This window comes from Anser cygnoides, chromosome 1, assembly GCF_040182565.1.
Source record: "Anser cygnoides isolate HZ-2024a breed goose chromosome 1, Taihu_goose_T2T_genome, whole genome shotgun sequence".
Classification (NCBI taxonomy): Eukaryota; Metazoa; Chordata; class Aves; order Anseriformes; family Anatidae; genus Anser; species Anser cygnoides.
In genome coordinates, this window is record NC_089873.1 from 47,814,914 (window position 1) to 47,838,878 (window position 23,965).

Genomic DNA, 23,965 nt, shown 5'->3' on the forward strand with positions numbered 1-23,965 from the left:
TGAGATCAAGACAGTTTAATACAAAAAGCACAATCTGTCTGTGCAAGCAATGTGAAAAAGGGGATTTTTTTTGCTACTTCCCATTGGTAGGCAGATGTCCAGCTACTTCTTGGAAAGGGGCCTCAGTATACGTAGCAGTTCCTTGGGAAAGCAAACACTATAAGCACTAATGTCTCCCTATCCACTCCCTTTCCCTTGACTTCTTATTGCTGGTCTTATGGTATGAAATACTGTAGATTATTGCTGATATAACAGACAACAGAATTTGGCCCTTTATCTTAAAGTTTATAAAGGTAAAAAAAGAATGTCTGCCTTGACAGGTGCTATTGTTATAAATGAAATATATGCCTTCAGGCAAGTTCTTTCTCTCACAGCAAAGAAAAAAATACCAAAAACGGAGGTCTGGGCTCCTCTCCAACATTCTTTTTGGTTCTTTATGCTGTTACCTGAGAGGATTTCCAGGCCTGCAAAAAAAAGCTCTGAAATGACATCACGAATTTCAATTTCATCAGGAACAGGAGGAGCTGGGCGCAGCACATGCCTACTGCAATCAGACAGAGCTTCCAGGATGGCAAGGAACTGAGCTGCAGTACAGTCAAACATTTCTGTCAGCAGACGTTCAGTAGTAGTGCGAGGCCATGACAGCTGAGTAGGAAAAAGTAATGTAAGCCTTGTAATATCTAAACCCAGTTACAACAAAGCAAGATTTCTTTCAAAATAGTTCTCCTTCACAAAGAAAGTACATGTTTAAAACAGAAAATAATATACCGTAACATAAATTGTTATGAATTTCATGCTTCAAAGGCATAGCAAAGCCTCATGCTAAGTGGGTACAGTACTTAAGAAGTTTCATAATTTCTTAGCAACCACACAGCTGCTGTATGGCTTTTCACTTAGGAAATATTACAGTAGAAATTATGAGTAAAAGAGTAGTAAGGCCACACAGTTCAAAGTCACACAGATCTTTCCTTATAACAATACAAACTTCATCATTAGGAGATAAGTACTACACACTTATCAGAAAATCAGAGAAAGATTGGGATGCTCAGCACTGCAGTGAGAGCAAAATGTCATTACCTTTACTGACTTGCACGTTTTCAAATAGCATAACATAAAATGCAATGCACAACACACACGCACACACACACACAAAAAAAAAAAAAGTCTATATATTTCCACTATTGACAGCTAGGAAATCAGAGATCTACATAAGCAAATATTTCAGCATTATATTTCTGTGTCCTGTTTACCTGATTGTTACTTCACTAACCAAACTGCTACCACACAAAGTAAATCAGAGACACAGCACTTGCAAGCATTGCTTATTACTCCATCAACATTTCAGTTCTATTTATTTAGCACTTTCCCAAATAAAAACACTTCAGAATGGTTTCTAGGTACATTTAACAAGACAAAATTTTGGGAATTTCCTTCTCACTTTGCTGCATCCACATCTTCTATTTTAGCTTCCAAATTAATACCTAAAGACAAGCTCAGATGCGTACATGATGGAAAAAAAGACTAACCTCTTCAAGATCTGACACTATTCATAGCATGAAAGCTGGCAGGCTGTTTTTGTTTCCAAATAAAATTGTAAAACAAGTGAGCCTCATCAGTACTATCACTCTTTTCCAAACAAAAAGATTTCTGATGGTTTAAAAAAAGCAAAACAAACACAAAAAGACAGTTAATATTGGCTATTGATGGAGCTAAACCTGGAAACCATTTCCAGGCATATTAAGGACAAGAAAATCAGTAGTAGTAGTTAGCATGGATTCACCATGGGGAAGTCATGCTTGACCAACTTGATAAACTTCCATGATAAAATGATGCCTGGTAGACAAAGGGAGAGCAGTGGATATTGTCTAGCTGGACTTCAATAAAGCCTTTTACACTGTTCCTCAGAAGATCCTCATTGGCAAGCTGTTGATGTGTGGGTTGGGTGAGCAGACAGTGAGGTGGACTGAAAAGTGGCTGAACAGCCAGGCCAGAGGGTGTTGATCAACGGCACAAAGTCTGGTTGGAGACCAGTAACTACCAGTGTACTCCAGGGGTCCAGTCCTGCTTAACATCTTAATTAATGATCTTGATGACTGGACAGAGTGCAACCTTCAGCAAGTTTGCTGATGACACAAAACGGAGAGGAGTGACTGATACGTAACAGGGTTGTGCTGCCATCCTGGCAGACCTTGACAAGTTGGAGAAATGGGCTGACAGGAACTTCGTGAGGAACACCCCCATACGGAAGCAGAAATATATGTTGGAGGCCACCCAGTTGGAAAGCTGCTTGGCAGTAAATCACCTAGGTGGCCTGACAGACACCAAGTTGAACCTAAGTTAGCAATGTGCCCTTGACACAAAGAAGGCTAATGGTATCCTGGGCTGCATTAGGCAAAGTACTGACAGCAGCTCAACAGAGGTGATCCTTTGCTTCTGTTCAGCACTGGTGAAGCTACACCTGGAGCACTGCGTCCAGTTCTGGGCTACCCTGTACACAAGAGACATTGGCACACTGGAGAGCCCAACAAACAGCCACCAAGATTAGAGGACTGGAGTATCTATGGTATGAGGAAAGACTGAGAGATCTGGGACTGTTCAGCTTCAGAGGGGATCTTACCAATGTAAATACCTGAAGGGAGGGTGCAAAGGAGACAGAGCCAGGCTCTTTTCAGTGGTGCCCAGTGACAGGAAAAGAGGCCATGGGCACAAACTGAAACACAGAAGGTTTCATCTGAGCATCAGGAAATGCTTTACTGTGCGGGTGACTGAGCACTGGCACAGGTTGTGGAGTCTCCTTCCTTGGAGATCTTCAAAAGCCACCTGGGCAAGCTAACACAAAGCTATTTTAATACATCGTGTCATTGTATTCAACATATTTTTCCCCCCACACTGTGGATTTATCAACACCATCTATGCAAACAGAAAGCAACATACTTCATATATATTCCAGGATAGACTAATCTCAAACTGCAGGTCTCATTTAAATACCTTTTTTAAAATAGAGAGCAGAATCGTAAGTAATTTACTCCTGGTAGTATTTTTTCATAAGCATTGTCCTTTCATATTTAGAAAACAAACATTGCGTTGGTGCACGAGAACCTCAAAAGTGAAAGCTAGGTTAGACTATCCTGTTTCCATTTTCAAGGTGGTTTAAGAACAAAAATAAATTAATTACATGCATAATAGAAGAAGAGGAAGAGTTTTAATGATTTGCTAGTTCAAGCATAATATGTTTTATAACATGCTGGACTGAACTCTAAATGTAACCGTTCTACCTGTTATACTACCCAATAAATATTCTATAATAAAAAAAGAAAATTGTTTTTAAAGTCAGAACATTAAGCAAAAACAAATGCCCTATATTTTCACATTAACTTGACACAATAAATCTACAAAATATTCTCGAGTATAAAACAGTGCTTTCAAATTTTAAAACATTCAAAAAATCCTGTAAAACTGCAAAGGGCGTGCAGAAACAAATACAAAAATTCAATACTATTGCTTTTTAAATAAGGTAGTGAAAACAGTCATAACACATTTTACATTGTAGGGGATTGACATTTTACATTGGTGGGAATTTTGGTGGGGGAAGTTAGGAACAAAATCAATTACTGAAGATAATTTTCCAGCTTCTGGAGATTGTATACATGAGATTCCTGCTATGTGATGGACCTAGGTTCCTAGTAACACGGTGGATGTCTGATGAGCAAACAATTTGTTAGAAAGTATGCTGAGATCCTAATATCCCAACTGTTCAGCAAACCTTTTAAATGATAACTATTCAGTAGTACTTAAGTCTTCCACAATCAACCAACCTTGAGAAAGCTGACCAGCAGCTTTTTATGTGCAAACCAGACACGCTTGAACATGTTTAGGTTTGGGCCCTAATTTAGATAACAGGTAATTTCCATTAAGTGAGGTTTGGAACAAAATCATTGTGCCATTCACTATCAATTATGACTCAAGTCAATGATTTGAAACCAAGGTATCAGATAATCTTCTATAAAGCTTTGATGTGTAAGTTATGTAAAAGCAGCATTCAATGCAATCAGATTGCATCTGTAACATATTTGTATAACTTCATTATAATTTTATTATTAAATTATCAAATGAGCGATCTCAGTTACTTCTGATAATACAGCCAATTTTCTTTAAATTAAAAAAAAAGAAAGAAAGAAAAGAAAGAGGGCCAATACAGTCACATGAAAGAGTCTTTTTTTTTTTCTTTTTTTTTTAATAATTCTTACATCAGTGGATCACTCATCTTTAACAATGACTGAAATGAATACAATGGAATAGTGATATTTAGGAGAATTCATTACCTCTTTAAAGGTCTACTTTTTATTCTGGATACCTTTCTCTAACTCATGGTATCTTGCAGAAAAAGAAGTGGTCTTCATAAGCAAACAAACAAACACTGTAGCTTTTTTTCAAAGCACCCCCTTTATCTTCACCATAATTGACCACAGCAAAGCAAACCCACATACACTTGGTATGAATTTGAACAAAATTTCTCTTATTGTTACTGCTAACGTAACTGTTAAAGGAAAAAAAATGCAATAAAAATGAAGTTTTCCCCATAGAATTAATTGATACATTTTTTTCTCCTTTGAAGTTTATTCTGAATTTTAATGACAGATTAGGTTAATTATGGAACTGAAAGATGAGAGCCATCTCTTTGTGAGCAGCACTATGTGTATTAAGGAGAATTATATCATATAATCATCACCTGCAAATAGTAAACAAAGAGAAGGATTATACGAAATGTTAAACTTACATTTTGTGCTTCTTTCAGGCTAAATCTTAACTTAGGTCGAAAGTAGCTTTTTGGTTTTCTTCTGGATTCATATACTGCTCTTTTGAAAATCATTACTGACATCTGGCACAAAGGAAAAAATAACAGTGTTATGTGCTCTGCTCATAAAGATTGTAGCTACTGTAACTGTTAATAATTAATTTCAAAATGATACCTTTAGAGTGGCCTCTCTAAAAATCTTTTTTGTTTCTGAATTTTCCTGAGAAGAACTGATATTTTCTAATTGCTTCAGTTCATCAATTTTAATCAGACCACGGCGAGCAAATACCTGTCCAAAGTATTAAAAAACAAAAACAAAACTGAAACTGATACTATGTTTTTCTATTCTGATTGTTGGGGTGTAATTGCAGAGTCACATCATTCTTGAATTCAGGCAACTGCAAAGGACGGCAATGAAAGCCAGGTTATGAACAATAGTTGAAAAGAAAAAGAAAATCTTTGCAAAATGTCTTTTGTATATCTGCATGGGGATTGACCACTACTTAATGCTAGAAATCTGTGACTATTATTACAACAGAAAGTAATAATGTATTTAACTTTGAATTGATTATTCAGATACGCATTGAAACAACCCAACATTGCAGTTAAATTTTGGAATACAGGCAGAAATCTAAATGCATATGATGTGAAAACAATCAGGAATATTTAAATAAATATTTATTTCCCACTTATTTGCATCTGAAATTATGGTTATATATGGTAAATCAGGATACCTCTCCATGAATGCCAGCTTGACAATCAAAATAACACTGAGAAACTGCAGCATATAGAGTGGCTCTCCATGTCAAATAATGTACAGATAAAAGTGGAATGGATAATTCCATGCATATACTGGCCCAAAGTAAGTATTCCAGCACCTGTAATAAAGAAGTCCAGTTTCAAACTGAATGTTTTTTATACTACATAAATACACTTCCTATCACTTAAGGACACATACAAAGACTTATTTTCCTGGTAAGACAAGATAAAAAAAAATAAGAAGAAGAATATATAGTAATTTTTAAAATATTTTGTTGACTACAAAGCACTCTCCCTGCTTATTATTGTTTTTCCATCTGAAACTGTGGGCAAGCATTATATTTTAGCCTCTGAGATACCTTAACCATTCCAGCCCATTGTAGACTTGTCACCAGAAAGCAGTCCTGCCCTTCCCTCTCATCTACTGTTATTATGAGAGTTCTCCCTCTCCTTTGTGTCAGCTATAGTGATTTTTTTCTTAGTTTTCAACTAGATCCACAAGCTGATTTGGGATGCAATAGAGTCTGCCTCGTTTGGTGACAGCCTGCACTTAGATCAATTTATAACCAAGGAACTACACAATTGGCTCTTAATTTTAGGGCATTTATATCTCTCCCAAGATAGCCATTTCAGCAGTTGCTCACTTTATAGAATTAGCTCTACTATATTGATGGAACAGTATCTTCCCCTTCTATTTGCTTTGTTTCTTAAGGTGCACTAAAATTGCACAACTTCAGTCCTAAATCAATTTACAGATTTTTAACGTAAATTAAAAGAATCTGAAATACCTATGATTAGTTCCTCTGTACCCTACATAAGAAAAGCCTGAATGTTAAACAAGGAGCTAAATCACTTCTGTTTTCAGTAAAAGATATTCAAGTAGAAAGATCCCTCTTGATCAATGAACAACTGATATAAGCGACTAATAAGAAAAGAAACTACATCTAGGCTGATTCAGATTATGTTCAAGTTTTAATAGGGAAAAAAAATAAACTAAGACAAAAATTACAAAGATAATTAAAAAGAAAAAGGGGTGCGGGGAGGAATGCCATGTCATTTTTAAGTATTTGCATTTAAAAACGTAGCCACCAGGTGTCAGTATATCTCCAGATTTCAAGAAACAAAAGCCCACTTGCAACCGATCTATTGCCCAGAAAAAAAAGCATCCAGGGCCCTCTGACATTCCATCTCAAAGACTAGTGAGGCATTGTGCTGGGCTCCATCCCACGGCTGAGGAAGGAGCAGAGGCACCAGGACATGAAGCCTATAAATTGGCCACTGCCCTCCAGACAATTTTATTGATTTGTGACAGGTGCTATTACTGGCAATGACAATGAAATAGATGTCAGGCTACAGTGTTATGAAAAATACAGGTGCATTTTCTGATCTTCTGTGCATTTTTCAAATATTTCTCTTTATTTTCCATACCTTAGCAGACTGACCTATCATCATCAAATGTCTGCATATGGTGTAAATATGAATTGTACCTGTAAAAAATAAAATTAATATAAGTAAAAAATCATGTAACTTTTATATTCCTATGTAAATTTGTCATGTTAACCAACTGAAAATTCTTATCAATATCTGTGCTGTTATTTCCAGAGGGTGAAAAATAAACTAATAATCTTTCTGTAACTGTTTTTAAATCAGAGAAGATGAACCCACCAAATTCTTGAGCGATATTAACTTCAAAAGTAACTACAAAACAAAGTAGCATCATAAAATAATTAAATATCAAAATACACTATATTGAATTTTTATTAAATGAACTGATAGAGAACTTTTTTTAATCCCCAGATGCCAGCTTCTTTCAAGAAAAAATATTATCTGTCTTCACAGACCTTACCTTGCAGGATTTTTTTAGTCTGTCATGGCACTGTCCTGGCAGAAAACACTATCATTTGATATTCAGTATGATAACTGAATAAAGAAAATTGATTGTGAATAGAATTTTCAAAAGCATCAAAGTGACTTACAAATAAAATCCTGTCAAAAAAATTATTTAATGTAGGCTATGTCACAAAACTGCTTTTCAAAAAATCAGCCCTAGAAGTATAAAAGACACTGCAGTTCTCATGGAAAAATAATAATAATAATAATAAAATCTATTCTTCTTTCTGTATGACTGTTCAGAAAGGGACACCTGCGGCAGCAGGAGGCATCACAATGTCAACTGTCATAGTTTGAAGGGTATTATTATCCCAATAAGCAAGATATTAGCAAGCATTAGTAAGTTTTTTTTTAATCAGTTAAATGTAATGAGACACAAAATCTGTTGCCTGAAATTGCAGAAAAATGCTTGGGAACTGGAAAAAAATATGACTTATTACTTAATGTCTTCTTCTAATTCGATAAAAAATTTCATTATTGACTAGGCTTGGTAATGAGACCTGTCACACAGGTAGTTGGACATAAGAATGGTAGGTGATTATATTTTAATTACAACTCTTTTCCTACAAAAGCAAACAAACAAATAACACACCTCAAAAGGAATGACAGTAATGGCAGTCCCAGGAAAGCAAGGATAAGAATTTCAACTGTTTCTAGCTCAGAGAAAGTAAATACCAGTATTTTTTAAAATTAAATTAAAAACAAACTATTTCCTATTCTATTGCAACAATTGAGCACAGTGGAATGAAATAATAGTCCAAACATTTGATTAAACAGCATTGTCTCTCTCTCTCTCTCTTTATATATATATATATAGGTTTTCTTCTTGAAGTAAAAATCTTGATACACTATTCACTGTATTTAGTTCACGGAAGCTCCATTTTTGCCTCAAATTTTTCCCAGTCCAAGTACTTATTCACACTAAAATCATACACAGAGATTCAAATTATTTAAAAGTAATGTGGTAGTTTTTAGAAGAGTTTGGTTATTAACTCCAGCCTTGGAGAACATTTAAAAAAAAAAAAAGATTTAATGTCATGGACAGATGATCATTTTCTACTTCAAAACCTGTAATCCCCTTTTCAAAAAAAAAAAAAATACTCATTAACACAAACATTTTATTGATAAAAAGCCATATCAGCTTTTTTTTTTTTTAATTTGGGTTCACATAAAAAATGCCCTTACTCTGTCAGATTTCATTTTATTAGCACACTCAAACCACAGCTATGATGAAAAAAGCTATTACTTTTATAAATGTCCATTTGAGAAAAAAGCACGCTGTAGAAACTTATAATTAAAAATTTGTTATTTTAGAATAAGAAACATTTTTTTAAAATACTACTGCAATTAAAAGCTAACTAGAGATTGATTCATGACCCCTACGTTGACCTTAAAGAATACATATAAAATTTCCCTCCACTGGTCTGCTTAGCAAAGAAATGCAAATGGAGAGCCTGAGGTACCATTGTAGATAAGCCAACACAAATTCTCCTGAGGTAGAGCCACTTGCATGGTGAGTCGTAAGGAGGACAGGACATTAAAACAAGTCTTCAGGGATTCTTGGTTCTGGAGATTTCTGTCATTGCTACAAACCATCTGATATATACAAACAGTCCTCTCTTGCAAAGCATGGAGCTGAAATTCATGGAAACATATGTAAAATAATTATATATATATACACACATTTAAAATAGATGGACCTACCATTTTTTCCATCAGTAAAGTACAACAAAACATTGAACATGAAAAGAGCAACCATACCAGAAAAGAAAAAATCAGCATGACATTTAAATGAGATTAAAATATGGAGAAAGTGAACAGCTCTACCATTAACCTTCTTGATTTACCAGTTGTTTTACCATTAACCTGGGTTATTTTCCACTGTATCACAGCATGAAAATTCACCTAGCGCACTAGTTGTGTTGAAACAGTTGTAGAGAGAAAGGTTATGACATTAAACCGATATTTAAAGGATATGCATGTAATTCTTGGCCCCTCTGTAAACTAAGGCAACTTTTAACTTTACTTCATCTGTATCACCCATACTATATTTCCTGCTCCCACCGATCACCTTTCTCTGATATTGGATTGCAGACATATAGTCCCTTCTCTTCCTGGCAATACCTAACCTAATGTGATCTCAGTCTTGTCTGGAGTACATCACTGGAAAAGCAAACCTAAGCAAAAGGGATGAAATGAGGTAAGTACAAAAAGGCCATTCAGAATTTATCAATCTCTCAGATTTCTAGAAGATGCATTATCGCTACCAGTTCCAGTTTTAAAGATCACTGTCAAACTAGATTCCATATTTGAAAATTTACAAATTATCTCAGTGTCCAACAGCCAAATTATAGAACAGGCTTTTCAGTATAGACTGATAATAAGATATGGCACTATCATCAGTTCAGGGTCTAGGCAGACATACAGAAAACGGGAGAAACCAACTCTGGAATTTTGAATTTAATTACAAAGTGTTTTTTTAAAAACTAAATAAAATGGATTATCATAGCTTCGGTCATATTCTCTCTAAGAAGCTGAAATATGTTTGAAAAACAAAAGAAATAATATAAAGAGTAGCTCTTCTAGTAGCAATTTTAATAACATCTGCTTCCAGCTTTCAAGCAAGCTCACTGCTTCTTTTTCCTTACACCTATGTACAATCTAACTCTGACTAAAAGAATATGAATTTAATTAGCTCAATACATAGGAATGCCTTTGGTTTCCTTTTGTTGTTCTTGATAACAGAATAACTTAGAATCACAAAATGCTTTGGGTTGGAAGGGACCATAGGGATCACCTGGTTCCACCCCTCCCGCCATGGGCAGGGACACCTCCCACCAGAGCAGGCTGCCCAAAGCCCCATCCAGCCTGGCCTTGAGCACCTCCAGGGATGGGGCAGCCACAGCTTCTCTGGGCAACCTGTTCCATTACTTGCATTACTTTATTTCAAAATATCCATCACATATTGAAAACAGAGCTTCTCAGCAAAGCACTGCTTAAGATAAAATCTAGTGTATTTTTAGCGTTCCCCTTATACCTACTGATACACTTTCCTCCTTTGATAACAAATGATAAACTGTGAACACCTATCTCTATAACAAATTAACACAAAAGGATGCCAACATACTTTTAAGGTTACTTAGCTCCCACAGAGCTTAGAGCACTTAAAACTATTCACCCCTCTTTTTTTTTTTTCATACTGAATAAATAACCTAATGTTAGCAATGCAATGTGTTTCATTACTATGTCATGAGCTTTTTTGGCATGTAGTATTTTTGCACATTTATGATAAATGCTACAGTACAATGTTTTAATTCCCTTGTACACCATCCAGTTCTTAAATCACACCACATAGAAATTTCCACAAGTGCAGGGAAGTTGGTGCAGGTTGGTCCATACCGTGATGCTGACAAAGGTTAATAGCAGCTATTTCAGAGTAAAAACTGCTGCAGACAGTTATGGAATAACCAATTTGAGAAAACTACCTTTTAACATTGACAGGGGTTGGCTTAGGCCACAAAAGCATAAGCACTTAAACCCTCTTAGAAATCTACACCCCTCTGGATGTTCATACCATATATATGACTGTTAAATCTCCATGTAATCTGTATAGACAAGCTATCAAAGTTTAGTTAATATTAATATTTAATTAATATAGCAATTTTAATCACATTTGTAAATGATAAAGAAGACTATTTATTTTGAAACTGCAAATGTATTCAACAGAAAAAAAATAAGCCTACCGTAAATGCCGCATTTTTGTCTCTGAAACCATTTGGAAAAAAGGTGGATTTGAATTTATGCACATCATCTGTGACGTCATCAGGGTTTACAGAACTGAACTGCTGAAGGTATCTTCCATAGCACTGTCGAAGTGCCAGCTTATATTCCTGAAGAATAAGTTATTTTTACAGTTTGTATATTACATTTCTATTTCTATAACACGTGTTATGTGTTATTGTATTCATGTAAAAAGTATCAATGTGAGAGAGCAGCTGGAAGTAAAACACTGAAGTTTCATATAAACATTGAGTAATATTATTTCAAATGTCAAATCTCTCAGCAAATGAAGGTTAAAGTGCTTAAAAGAAAAACTTACGATTAAAGTAAACAAACTCCTAAATCACAAGTATGACATTTCAGAGAACAAGTGTAAAGTCTGATCCTGGGGTAATGGAATAAAATTAAAGGGCTCCTGGAATATCCTGCAGGGTTTCAACAGTAATGATAATGGTACTACACTTCTGAGAAAGGTATTTTATAAAGCAGAACTTTATAAACAATATACAGACATCATCACTTCCCCATTTCCCTGATGTCAAAGCCCTCCCTTCTTTTATGCAGAAAGGAAGAGTGTCTCAACATCAGAACTCAAACACTTTGAGTAAGATGAAGAAAAAAAAAAAAGTAAGATGAAGAAAAAAAAAAAAGAATGGAACCAGCGACAACTGGAATTAAATAAGGCCAAGAAGTCGGTGTTACTAGACTAGAAATCGCCACTGGGTCTTTAAAACTGTTAGCAAACAGGATGCTGAGCTTTATGTGTCATTCAGCACGCACCTCCCCAGCAGCACGTTGGTCCATTCTAACATCAGACTGAGACTATGGCTCAGCTCTGACTCAGCTGCCCAAGTGCCACTTACTTACTGAATCACCTCCACCACTTCCTGCAGCAAAGATTATTTACAGCTTTCTCTACCAACTTCACTAACACTAGACCATACACACTCCAGCCATGATAAATTCTGGGGGGGGAAATAAAGAAAGAAAGAAAGAATTTCTACTTGTAAAAAATGATCCTTTAATGTTTAATCACAGAAAATCCGAAAGCATTTCCTTGGACCCACTATTTTCAGTTTAAATTCCTACCACCACAGTAACACTTTTAATCGAACTTTTAATCATCTGAGGAATCTTACTGACATGACCCTATTGTCTTCTTTGCTGTGTGAAAGGAGCTGCCATAACCAGAAACTTTTACTTTCCGTGGACAGGTATGGGTAGTTGGTCACCTGTGTAAGCTAATGCATAGAGTCAGCCTGTGATAACTCTTAGAATCCTAAACCACGGTTCAGAACGCCACTAAGCTAGTTACTAATATATAAACAAAAGGTGATTCCTCTCCCAAACAGTTTACAAGATCAGAGATAAGAGACAGATAGAGGCAAAGAGGGAGGAAAAAGAAATGAGTCAGTACTGATTAGTATGATGACTAACGGGTTAACCAATTTCAAGATACATGACATAATGTATTCAGGCGTGTCCTAAAAGATACATAGCAGATGTATAATAGAAAGAAATTTAAAGTGAGATTGCATGAAAATAAATAGCAGGGGGACAGAAAGTTAAGTTGGTGCTTAATCACTGGTAATGCATTTTAAAAGACTACACATCGTTAAGTATTACGTAAGGTAAAGGGGGATTGCAATTTAAAATAATCACCAGCAGTTTCCAAATAAGATTCAAAAGGGACCAAAAGAATGTTGCATTTATGCAAGGGGCTCCACCCTGCCTATCACAGAACTTGCTGTTACACCACATTCATCTTCCTGTAATGCATTTAAATTTGTAACTAACATCCATCACATTTTTTTCCTCTTTTCTCCAGAGAAAAATATGGATACAATGAAAACTAAATCTGTAAAGTCAAAGAAATGCACTTAAAAATGGGAGTTCCAGGGACATCTCACTTCAAAATTTTAGGCTAGCCAGCAAGAAAACATTTTCTACAACATCGGTAACTTTACCTTTACTGTAGAAAACCATATTACACCAGAGGGTGGAAGCTGTAAATTCTCAGACTTCTAGATTATTTTTAGGCAACATATGGCCAGGTCAGGAAGCTCCTTGAATATAAGGACCAAATTACTACACTTGAGTCATGCCATGGGAAGCCAATGTAGAGAGGGCAGGGTTTGATTTATTTAAAATAACTTCCTACTGAGTAAACTATGAGAGCAGCATTTCCGAGCACTAAAAGCTTCGTGTAATATTCAGAGCAATTCCTAGGCCCAGCAGCTGTGAAAACTTAACGAAAATATGAATACAAACAAAAACCTGAACGGAATTGCCCAGGCAATGAAGGAGCTATTAACAAATGCAGTTAGTTCTTCAAGAGCTTTCTTAAGAATTTCTGTGAATATTCCTAAACCTATACCATGAACCTGTACCTTCAGTTATAATAGCATCACAGTTACAAACTCTTCTATATGCCTTCGGCCTACCAGTGAGTGTTGAGTGTTGCTGAAGTTCAGCTTCCGCTTGCTGCTCTTTATGCAGGAGGCAGGCCACTTTTGTGGAATTCTTTAGGGCAGATGCAGTGAAGGATATATAAGACTTTGCAACATTTGCTTGATCCTCATACCTTTCTCCAGGTCTGTGGAAAAGCTCAACTACTAGCCACATATAAACGCTTTCCACAAATAGCATAAACATCATTTATTATTGCTAGGCTCCATAAGCAAAGGGTATAATAGTGTAAGAACAGTTTCACTGGATGTATTCCTCCAAAAGACAGGTCCTCAAACTACCTTGCTACATTTCCAATTATTCTTGCTACTTTTCTAGGTGAAAAGGAGGAATCTAACAGTGTCATATGCTGCAGAGAGTAATAATAATAATTTAAAAAAAAAAGTGACAATAGGCATTTAACTGCTTTCCTAATGGAAAAGTCAATAGAGTGTTCTTAAAAACTGTTTTCAGTTTAAACACAATGCCAGTTATATGTTTTTCTTTTGCTGGTGGGGACAGAACAAGAATATGAAATTTCTTCAACAAAATATAAATCCAAATACATTTTTTCCTCAATATTGTCATAATAGTTCCAAATAACATATGAAAGAGTTTAAAAGAACTATTTAGGAACCCCAAAAGGATACTTATTTAAACAATGAGGTCAGGTTTGTAGCAAGACACAATCTCAGATGCTTATCTCTATAGAATGAAACAATATAAAGACTTGAATATATCAAGATGATATACGATAATAGTAAGCTTAACACCAAAAACAAAGCAAATGAAATCATGCTTTCACTTCAGTAAAATTGGATATCCCATTCTAAATAATAATAATAGCAACAACAACAATTTGGTTTAATCTAGTTTTTTATTCCCATTATATTCAAAAATGAAGAAGTTACAGACACTTTCCAAAGCTCTTGTTGGAAGAGTTTTACAAATAAATTATCGACTTTCACTAACTTTTGAGCTATAAATACAATTTTTCTATTACAATCAAATTTTAAAAAGAATAATACTACCAAATTCTGTATCTGAAGTAGGTGGAAAGCACATAATTAAAATATTTACTTGATTGTCTCTTAACACAGACACACTAAATATCTGTAGTTATAACCTAGAAATGTATTATTGATCAAATAAGAGTCTTCCAGTATGTTCCTGGGAAAAAGTAGGAAAATCCAGTGATGGATCATTACAAACACAAAATCACACTAAATAGATGCCATGTATTTAGGAGCTGCACCTTTCTCTAAATTATGCTAATTCTCATCAAACTTTAAGCATATTCTCTCAAGCAGCTTTTCAAGAACTGAACCGTTATAACAAATCAACCCATGATTGTGTAGTCCCTTAGCATTTCTGCTCCACAACTGTATCACTCTGAACCACACACCATTCCTCAGACCCAAAAGAATGACTTGCAATTAACTTTCAACTGTAATTTGAGCTGCTTCTCAGCCTTGCTTTGTAACTACCCTTGGAAGCCCCATACTTTATGGCATGATCTTCGACACAAGTATCACTGAGGTAATGAGCTGCACGCCTTTGAAGGTTTTTTTCTCAGCAGACACAAAGGACAAACATGATCTAAGAACATAACATAATAATAGCCCTACTGAGTCAGAGCAATAGTTACCCCAGCTCCAACTGCAGCCAGTAACAGATGACTAGATAAGAGTTATCATGTCGTAAAACATTCCCCGAATACTCTCAATGTCTTCAACAATCTACACCTCCCAGTGTAAGCTTGTCATGTTTCGTTTTGACTTTACCCAAACTTTTAGCATTCATACCATCCTGTGGCAAGAAATTCCACAGCTTTAGTACACATTCTGTGAAGTCTGCTCTTGTCCAAGCTTGCCACCTACCAACTTCATTTGATGCTGTTGTATCAGAAGTGGAAGTGTACACGATCAGTCCCTATTCAGCCTCTTCTTTTGCTCGTGATTTCACAGACCTGCATTACACTCTGCTCAGCGATCTCTGTTCCTAATCGTATAGTCTTAGCCTACTTTTGTTCTTTGTGTGGAAGCTGTTTCATGCTTTTTGTTGCCCTCATTACTCACTCCAGCATCATGTCTTGTTGCAATTTATCCTTTCTGAGGAGACCAGAAGCGCACACAGAATTCAAGATGCAAGAGCACCATCAATACATGCAGCTGTTATAACTGACGTGTTTTTTGTTCTCTGTTCCCCTCCTAACAATTCTTTACTTTCACTTTTAGTTTACTGAGCACTGAGTTGACATCTCTGTGGTGCAAACCACCATTACAAACAAATGCTGGATAAAGATTTTGGGGTGTTCAACTTTAAAGAGGCAACAGATGCATAGAAAATGTAGATATAGCAAATATATCCAACAAATGGCAATTTTACAATAATAAACAAATGATATAAAAACCACCAACTCTCAATGGAACTATTTTGTAAAAGTTTTTGCTACTTTCTAAACAGCTTCCTATAAAATATCATTAAAAATTAAAGTAGCATAGAAACATAATGAAAAAAAAAAAGACTGTGATTGAGACTTTTCTGTTTTGGTATGACTTACTTTGATCTGAACAAGGGAATCGCCAACTTTCAGAAGTTTGTCATTGTAATACCAGTCTGGCAGTCGAGGCTTATATTTGTTCCAAATATTAAACAAAGTATTTGCACTAAAAAATACAGGAGAAAAAGGTTCCAGATTAGACTGGCAGAAGACCCGTCATAACAAGTAAACAAATCAAGAAAACTTCAAATTGTGAAAACCCCCTTCTTCCAAATGTATTTGAACCTCTACATACTTCAAAACAAGTGATCATTAAAACTGGATTTAACAAGCAGCCAAGGACATTTCTGGGTTTCCTTTCTGTCAACAGTTTTTATCACACAGATTTGTTAAAAAGGATGAATTGTTTTGTATGTAAATACTTAATAAAATGTCTTAATACAAGTGCCTTTGCATTGTTCAAACACAGTCATAAGTGTCAAATCTGTCCCACTTTTCAGATTGTATGAGAGGCTCTGTGGAAACTATTTGGTATTTTAAGGAAATTCAATGGATTACAACTCAGACCAACTGTTGGACCAGAAACTACAAGCACTAAGAGTAGGGAAAAAAAGATCCCCAAATAATAATGCTTGTCTGGTAGCAGCAAACTTAGGACCTAGTAGCCATGAAATAAACTATAGAATTGTACCATGAATTACAAAAAGAAGAAAGTCATTAGAAAGCCTCTAGCATGAAATGTTTGGGAACTTTAAATTGTAAAGGGTGGGACTCGGAGAAAGCAAATGGCATGTTTGTAAAAAGAAAAAAAAATTTAAAAGAAAGGATTTTATGGCAATAGCTGCCACCTTAGACTTCTTTAAAAAATCTATATTCAAGCTGGAAAATAATTGATCAGGCAGACTGCTAATATGCACAGGAATTATTCTGAAAAGAATCCTATTACAGAACTAACAGTATTTACAGTGTTAACAGTGCCAGGCATCTCTTACATTTATTCTCTTAACAAATCACTTCTACAGAAACCTCAGCAAAGAGTGCCTTGTGAAACCACAGCATCTACATTATTCATAGGTAGCAATTTATAAGGAAGGGAAATAACTGAAGAGAAAGGAATTCATGTTGGAAAATAACCTTCTAGCTGGCTTCTCACATCTAAACTAACTGTGTGGTTTCTGGTGTGAGCTATCAGGACCTTTTCACTCCCCTAAGACAGTGAAAAGATGGTAGATCTCCTAAGATGGTAGACTAGAATGCAAGACACTTTCTTCAGCTGTTTTCTGACATTGAGGAATTTTGAATCCTTTTTTACAGTCTCCCAGACAGTTCTTCATTGTAGCTTATAAGAAGACTTCCAGTAAAAAAGCACAATAAGAATCATCAATTTTCCCACACAGAAAGCTACAAGCCACCTTCACATTTCAAGGTGAAACAGATGGCTGTATGAGCAACTTGTCAAAATGATCTCTACACCAAAGAATTACAACACTCATAATCTTTTTTTTTTTTTCCCTTAAAAGTATCACCTTGGCACAATTTTCGGTTCTTGAAAGCAGAGAGCAAATAAAGAAATGGGACATTCTAAAGGTGTATCTTAAAAGAAAAATGCAGTAACAGCACAAACCAGGCCAAAAGCAACAACCTGAATACAATCTTCTCCCACATTACATCTTTGAAGGAAATCATGGCCCGGTCTAATAAAGAGCAACTTCTAGGCGGAGAATGTGTTCCTCCTGGTCCATCTGTAAGCAATTAATTGCTGGGTGGCTACTGACCTATTACACTGACAGAAGACTACCAGTCCGGCCAGCAGGGGTAAATCTGCAAAGAGGCTCCAAAGGAAGGAATCAGTTGGGCATCCGAGTGGAGTCCCTTTGGACTATCGTGGGAAGAAACTTACGAAAAGACTTCCCAAGCCCTAAAGGTTTGATAGATACTACTTGAGGGAGAAGAAAAAAGCTAATTATTAGGCTGTAAAGTAACTGATAGTAAGAATGACTGTGGAAAGAGGTCTGGGAGGTAAGAGTAGCGAATTTCTTTAGGACTGATCAGCTGGAAAATCCCCAGCGAAGATCATCCTCGCTTTTTGTTTTGAATACTCTATTAAGAAGTGAGATTCTTAGCTATAGCAATAAACTAGTGACAAATCTGACTAGACTGCCAACTTCAATGGGGACATTCAGGTGAAATATATCTGCTACAATGCCGTGACTAAGTACAAATGAGTGCATGACACAGGAATGTTTCTTTGACACAGACAAAGGAGAGTGAGACACTTCCCAAACAGCTAATATGTCTTTCCTTTATATAGGCTGTAGGCCACCAGAATAACAAGCTAAGCAAGTGAATTCTCAGAAAAATACTGGGCTTCTGGACCTCAGAGGTGAACCTTCTTCATTTCCAACCACTCTATGGATAAAAAAAAAAAATCTTTTCCTGAAAGGTCAATCCTTAATATTTTGCATAGGGTAAGGCCTACAGGGTTATATTTCTGGGTCACAAGTCTTTACTACAAGTCGTACAGGATTTTCTGATACCGATCAGAAGATGTCTTATTGAATGAGGGTGGCTAAACCGCACAACATGAAATAAAATCAACAGTTTGTGGTAATTCCTTGATGTTCCCAATGCCCAGAGAAATAGGTTAAAACAACTTATCATTTAGTTGAGGGAAAAACATTTTTGATTGCTACTTCTACTGCTGGAAAAGATTCATAACTCCAGCACAGGGCATGTAATCGGTATTTTTTGTTACTTACATTAGAACATTACAAGTGCCTAAATTATGGCCTTACTATTGACTTATCGACATCAAAGGCTGACAGCATTAGAAGAATGAAGCCGACTGTCTTCTAAAGTGTACATATGTACCATGTGGAAGCTCATTTTCTTGCTTCTGTAATAACAAGAGCACTTTAATCATCAACCAAAATCATGCCAGAAAAAGTAGCTTGACGAATGACAAGGCAAGAATTCTTTAGAGCATTTAGGAAAACATCTGTAATAGCCATTACCTTCAGAAATTCTTAAGAACAACTAGACTAAGGCTAGTTCTGCAACCAGAAATTTTGAGTTATCAAACAATGAGAAGCAAGGGAAAAACAGCATGGAAATTTCAGTCACAAACAAATACCCGTGACTTTGCTAGCTACCTCAGTGTGTGTGCTAATAAGCAGAATTCTAGTCTTCTACCTCCGTATTGTCCCTACACATACAAAAAATGTCAGAGGATAGAGCCATGGGGAGCTTAGCGTTATGCAACATTCTCCATGCCTTGGAGCTCTGGCATGGGTCACTCACTACTGTCACCAACTGCTGGGATCAAGACCCAGGTAGTGTTAGCTCTCATCTTCATGAGTGCTGCAGAATTCTTTAGATGGGAAAACGTTCTCATGCCAACTGAGCCAGCATGGACAGGAGTAACATCTACAAAATACCAGTTCTAAAAAGACAGAGCCTCATCAGGTCAAAATATTCCAGGGGGGAAGGTAAAGAAATGCTTGAAGACACTGTTCACAGAAACTGATTACTTGGTGTGACATTTGCGAATGGATCGGTTTCAGCATGCCCAGCTCTCAACCAGAAGATACAATGAATGTGTTCATTATCAGCAGTTTTCTGCTGAATTGGTGTTGTGTGAAGCAGCTGAGTGGCATTCCTTCCTCTGAGGGGCCTACAGGGGATACTTTTGAAGTAAGAATACAGATCAGCTAAAGCAAAAAACAGTCTGAAGCTATAAATGAAAAGCTTAAAAATACCAAAGCACTGAAATCAGCTGCCGAAGCAATACCAAAAGCCAACACACAAAGATTTAAAATACTAGAGGCAAAGGCCTGGAGACCCATTCCTGAGTGATAGATCTAGGCCCAGACCTAACGATGAACATGGCACATAAACAAATTAGAAATCCAGAATAGTTAGAAAAGGAGAGATCTCCACTGCAAACAAATGATAGACTGCAGAATCTGAGTACAACCTAAATTATGTCCAGCTCCTTTAGAGAAGGGCTTTTTGTAGACTGCATCTAGGAAAGTACCAAGTGAAATACATAAGGATTGAAGCTGCACAGAAGTGATAAGCTAAGCACCCTGTAGCCTAACTGCTGTGCTCTTTTTGAATGAAATTACGATAACTTGGGAAACTTTCATTTTCATTTTAAAGATCTGTGGATTTAGACTAGAACACTGCTCAGATAACAACAGGAGAAAACCAACAATTTAGCTTCAAAGAAGCAGTTGAACATTTACGTTATAATGTACCTAAATACAGCAGGGAGAGCTACATGAGAAATGCACAGTCTGTATAAGACATATGCATGAACTGTGAATCATCCACCGATTTTAGTTGCTCTATATTAACTGCATCAGAAAATGTAGAGCTCTGCATACCCACAGATAGGCATGTATGTGAGCAAACAAATATGCACAATTATACTCGCCATATGTTCTGCCTGCATCAATGTGTATAAAAATATACCTACGTAGACACGGCCATATGCACGAGAAGAGCCGTGTGTCGCTATCCTCGCGTGGCCCTACTGTGAGCACATCTTTCGGGGCAGGCGCAGCCCACCCGCGCCCACCCTCGCACCCAGCAGCACAGCCTGGTGGGCTGCCAGCTGCTCCTTCAGTAGGGTTTTCCGACTGATAAGCTCAGGCAGCTCTGGTACAGCGGCAGTGCCAGCAGCCACAATACCCTGCGCTTTCCTCCTACGGTATTCACTTGGAGGAGGTGCAGAAAAAGGAGGCGTTCATGCTTGGGAGGCTCTCTCATTTAGAATCATGGAGTCATAAAGGTTGGGAAAGACCTCCAAGACCATCTGGTCCAACCATCACCAATGTCACCCACTAACCCATGTCCCTAAGCACCACATCCAACCTTGCCTGAAACATGAGGGGGAGAGCAAAGGAGAAATAAAAGGGGTTGGGTGCCATGGAGAAACCTAGGCGGGAGCAAAGCCAGCTGGCTCCCCCCCGGGGCAGCGGGAAGGGGGTCTCGGCCCTGGGGTGCGGGCAGGGAAGGGGCGAGGAAAGGCCTGGGAGAAGAAGGGGCAGCCGAGGGGAAGAGGCTGCAGGGCAGCAGCGGGGAGCGGGCGAGGAAGGGGAGCTTGCGGCAGGGGCGGCCCCTACCCGCGGCGGTGCAGGTCGTGGCGCTGCGGCTCGGCCTCCCCCGCGCCCCTCAGCCGCCGCAGGAAGCCCAGGACGTCCCGCAGCTCGGCCTCCAAGCTGTCCACCACCGGGTTGCCCGGCGCCACGGCCCCGTAGAAAGCAGCCGGCGGGGGCTCCGCCATGCTCCGGCCCGGCCGCGGCGCGGCGGCGTCGCCAAGCAACGGGCACGGGCAGCGGCTCTGCCCGGGGACATGGCGGCCGCGGCGGGGCCCGGCTGGAGGGAGCCCCCGTAGCCTGAGGCCGGGCTCTGGCAGCCCAAGGAGCCCCCCTGGGTGTCCCCCTGCTTCCAGCAGAAATGAGCAGACCCCCTCCTTCAGGGCTGTAGGAGGAGGCCGTGGCACCGGGGTGTTTCGAAGCTCTCTGTGGGCATCACAGGAAAGGGGCTTGGGAGGGATGCTAAGCAAAACGGCTCGGTTGCCACCTGTGCGGTGCCTTGCCACCTGCACGTCAGCCATGAGTTACTGGCATCCTGGTAATTCAGGGCTGATGGTAAGGGAACGACCAGAGAGATGCCGAGAGGTAGGAACTAGAAAATGCTGCATTTGCCAGGCCAGCGAAATGATGCGGGAACCATTTAGGTACGATGGGGGATGCGCACAATTTTAAATTACTCTATGACTAATGCACCTGACGCATTCTACAGGCTGTTTTTGTATTGTTACCGGCTGGGAGTTGTGCGCATCCGTCATCTAACAGGTACCATGTGAGTAGGGGAAGGTGTTTCCAGCAGGGATTAGAGGCTGTTCGTGTGTGTGAAGTAATTCATAAGGCAATGGCTATGCAAGAGGGAGAGGGTTCTTCATATTTCGGTGGAAGAAGTAGAAAACAAAGCCTGCCGTGAAAAGACCGGACACAAAGGTGCTGATGCTGAGATTTAGAAATCAGTGGGTACAGGGACAAATTTTACAAGACAACTGAAATAGGAGAAGTTGGCTTGGAGAGCAATTACTGCTACATGTTAAGATTTTGTCTGAGCTTTGCCACACTAACCAAAGAGCTTCCTGTGATGGATTCCAGATGACTAATGTACCCTGGCTTCTTGTGAAAGGCTGCCTGGGCCACTGGAAGCGCTGCTGGTTTTGTCCGTTTCAGGACCCTAGGAGCTGAGCTAGTTTGCCTCACTAGGTGGTGCTACATCCCAAAGGGCTGATCCGCAAATTCACAGCTGATGCGAGATGTGCCCTTATAAAGCAGCAGTGCCTAGAAGCTTTAAAGGGTACTACTGGAGAGGCACTAAATGAGACTCTTGAGTAAAACTTTGTGTATCTCTAGCATTTGGCTAGCAGATGGTGGACTGAATGTAATATTAGCAGTTTGAGTTAGTGTTTGCAGCCATAGAAACTATTTGAGTCAAAGAAAACAATAAGACAAATGGAGTATAGTCATTTCCCAAAGGGGAAGATTAGAGAGCTAAGTAAAGATAAAGTTTTAACCGCTGGGAAGTTAACCAGGGCGTAGCTGACCAGCCAGCTCGCAAAGAATGTTCAGTCTAAAATTCCTGCGTCAGAGCTCAGCAGGGTCCGAGTCTACACTCCCTTCTAGATGGAGGTTTAGTGCAGGGAGGACACTTCAGTCCCTCTCAGTACCAGGGGCAAAATCCCCTGCAGAGCCATAGCAAGGTACCACACTGCAGCAAACATCATAACATGTATGTTATTTCAACTTCAGATGCTTGCAATATTGATTCCTATTTTATTGTGTTGGAGAAGACTCAAATTTACACTTAAAATAGTCTGCATCTAACATTTAATCTCTATAATGTTCAGTGGGTCCAAAAGTCAAAAGGGCTTATAGTTAAATGAATAGAGCTTTTTAACTTCAGAAAGCTTATCAGTTCTTCAGAAGCCTTCAATGTACATAATCTGATGTTTACAGAGAAAAGCTTGGTGTATGCAAAACAATAAGAAAGTAATGGCTATTGAAATTGAAACCATGATAGGAGAATTTCCTCAAATAAATGGAATATACGTATCAGTACCTGGATGACTTCGAGAGTTTGTAGCAGGTTTTTGAATTATATATGTCCCTACGCCCTAAAAAAAAAAAAAAAAAAAGTTACTTATTAATTGAAAGATTAATGATTTTGTTGTCATTGATAGGTGAACATTTAGATTGTAATCTGAATTAAGGTAAAATCAGAGAGAAACTGGACAAGACTATGGTCTTGTATGGAGTATTGGCACAGACAGCATCCCAAGAAGTGGAATTTAGGTAAATCCATTGCCTCAAGCAGAGATGTCATAGCAACCTATGATTTAATATTACAAGGCCAGATATGAGGAATCTGCCATAGAAGGACCCAGAAAGAGTAAACTTAGTAAAAGTCTGTGTCAGAAATGTCTGCTGGCATGGCTGTAGGACTGAGAGTATGCCTGAGTCTGAAAGGGGAAAGACTTTGTTGCTAGCTCATCAGGCTCCCGGCTTACTTCTCTTGTGTCACTTCCACTGTGTGAACTACAGTGAAGTTATCAAGAGCAAACAAAAGGGGGAAAGCACTGTGTGACCACAATAAAGTCAGACAGGAAGAGTGTCCAGCGGTTTCAGGGTGCAGGGGCTGAGGTAACGTCTGTGGAGCCCTATTTACTACAATAATCAAAGTTTGTTCCCTATCAGTAATTCTGA

General features: G+C 38.1%; 1 protein-coding gene across 4 annotated transcripts in view; it reads right to left on the minus strand.

The window, feature by feature from the left end:
• The window catches only part of CFAP54 (cilia and flagella associated protein 54), a 116,268-nt gene extending 94,031 nt beyond the window's left edge, over positions 1-22,237 (minus strand). For 2 of the 4 annotated variants that reach the window (XM_066994708.1, XM_066994717.1), the window contains exons 1-5: positions 6,983-7,137; positions 5,530-5,673; positions 4,971-5,084; positions 4,778-4,879; positions 447-645 (exon numbers count right to left, since the gene is read on the minus strand). In XM_066994708.1, the coding sequence (XP_066850809.1) occupies positions 447-645; positions 4,778-4,879; positions 4,971-5,084; positions 5,530-5,673; positions 6,983-7,006 (583 nt within the window). In that variant the 5' untranslated portion in view covers positions 7,007-7,137. Of the gene's footprint in view, positions 1-446; positions 646-4,777; positions 4,880-4,970; positions 5,085-5,529; positions 5,674-6,982; positions 7,138-8,907; positions 9,080-11,187; positions 11,335-16,235; positions 16,342-21,304 lie in introns of those variants that run through there. The other 2 variants (XM_048061210.2, XM_066994698.1) reach the window with 2 other exon arrangements.
• Positions 22,238-23,965: the final 1,728 nt, after the last annotated feature.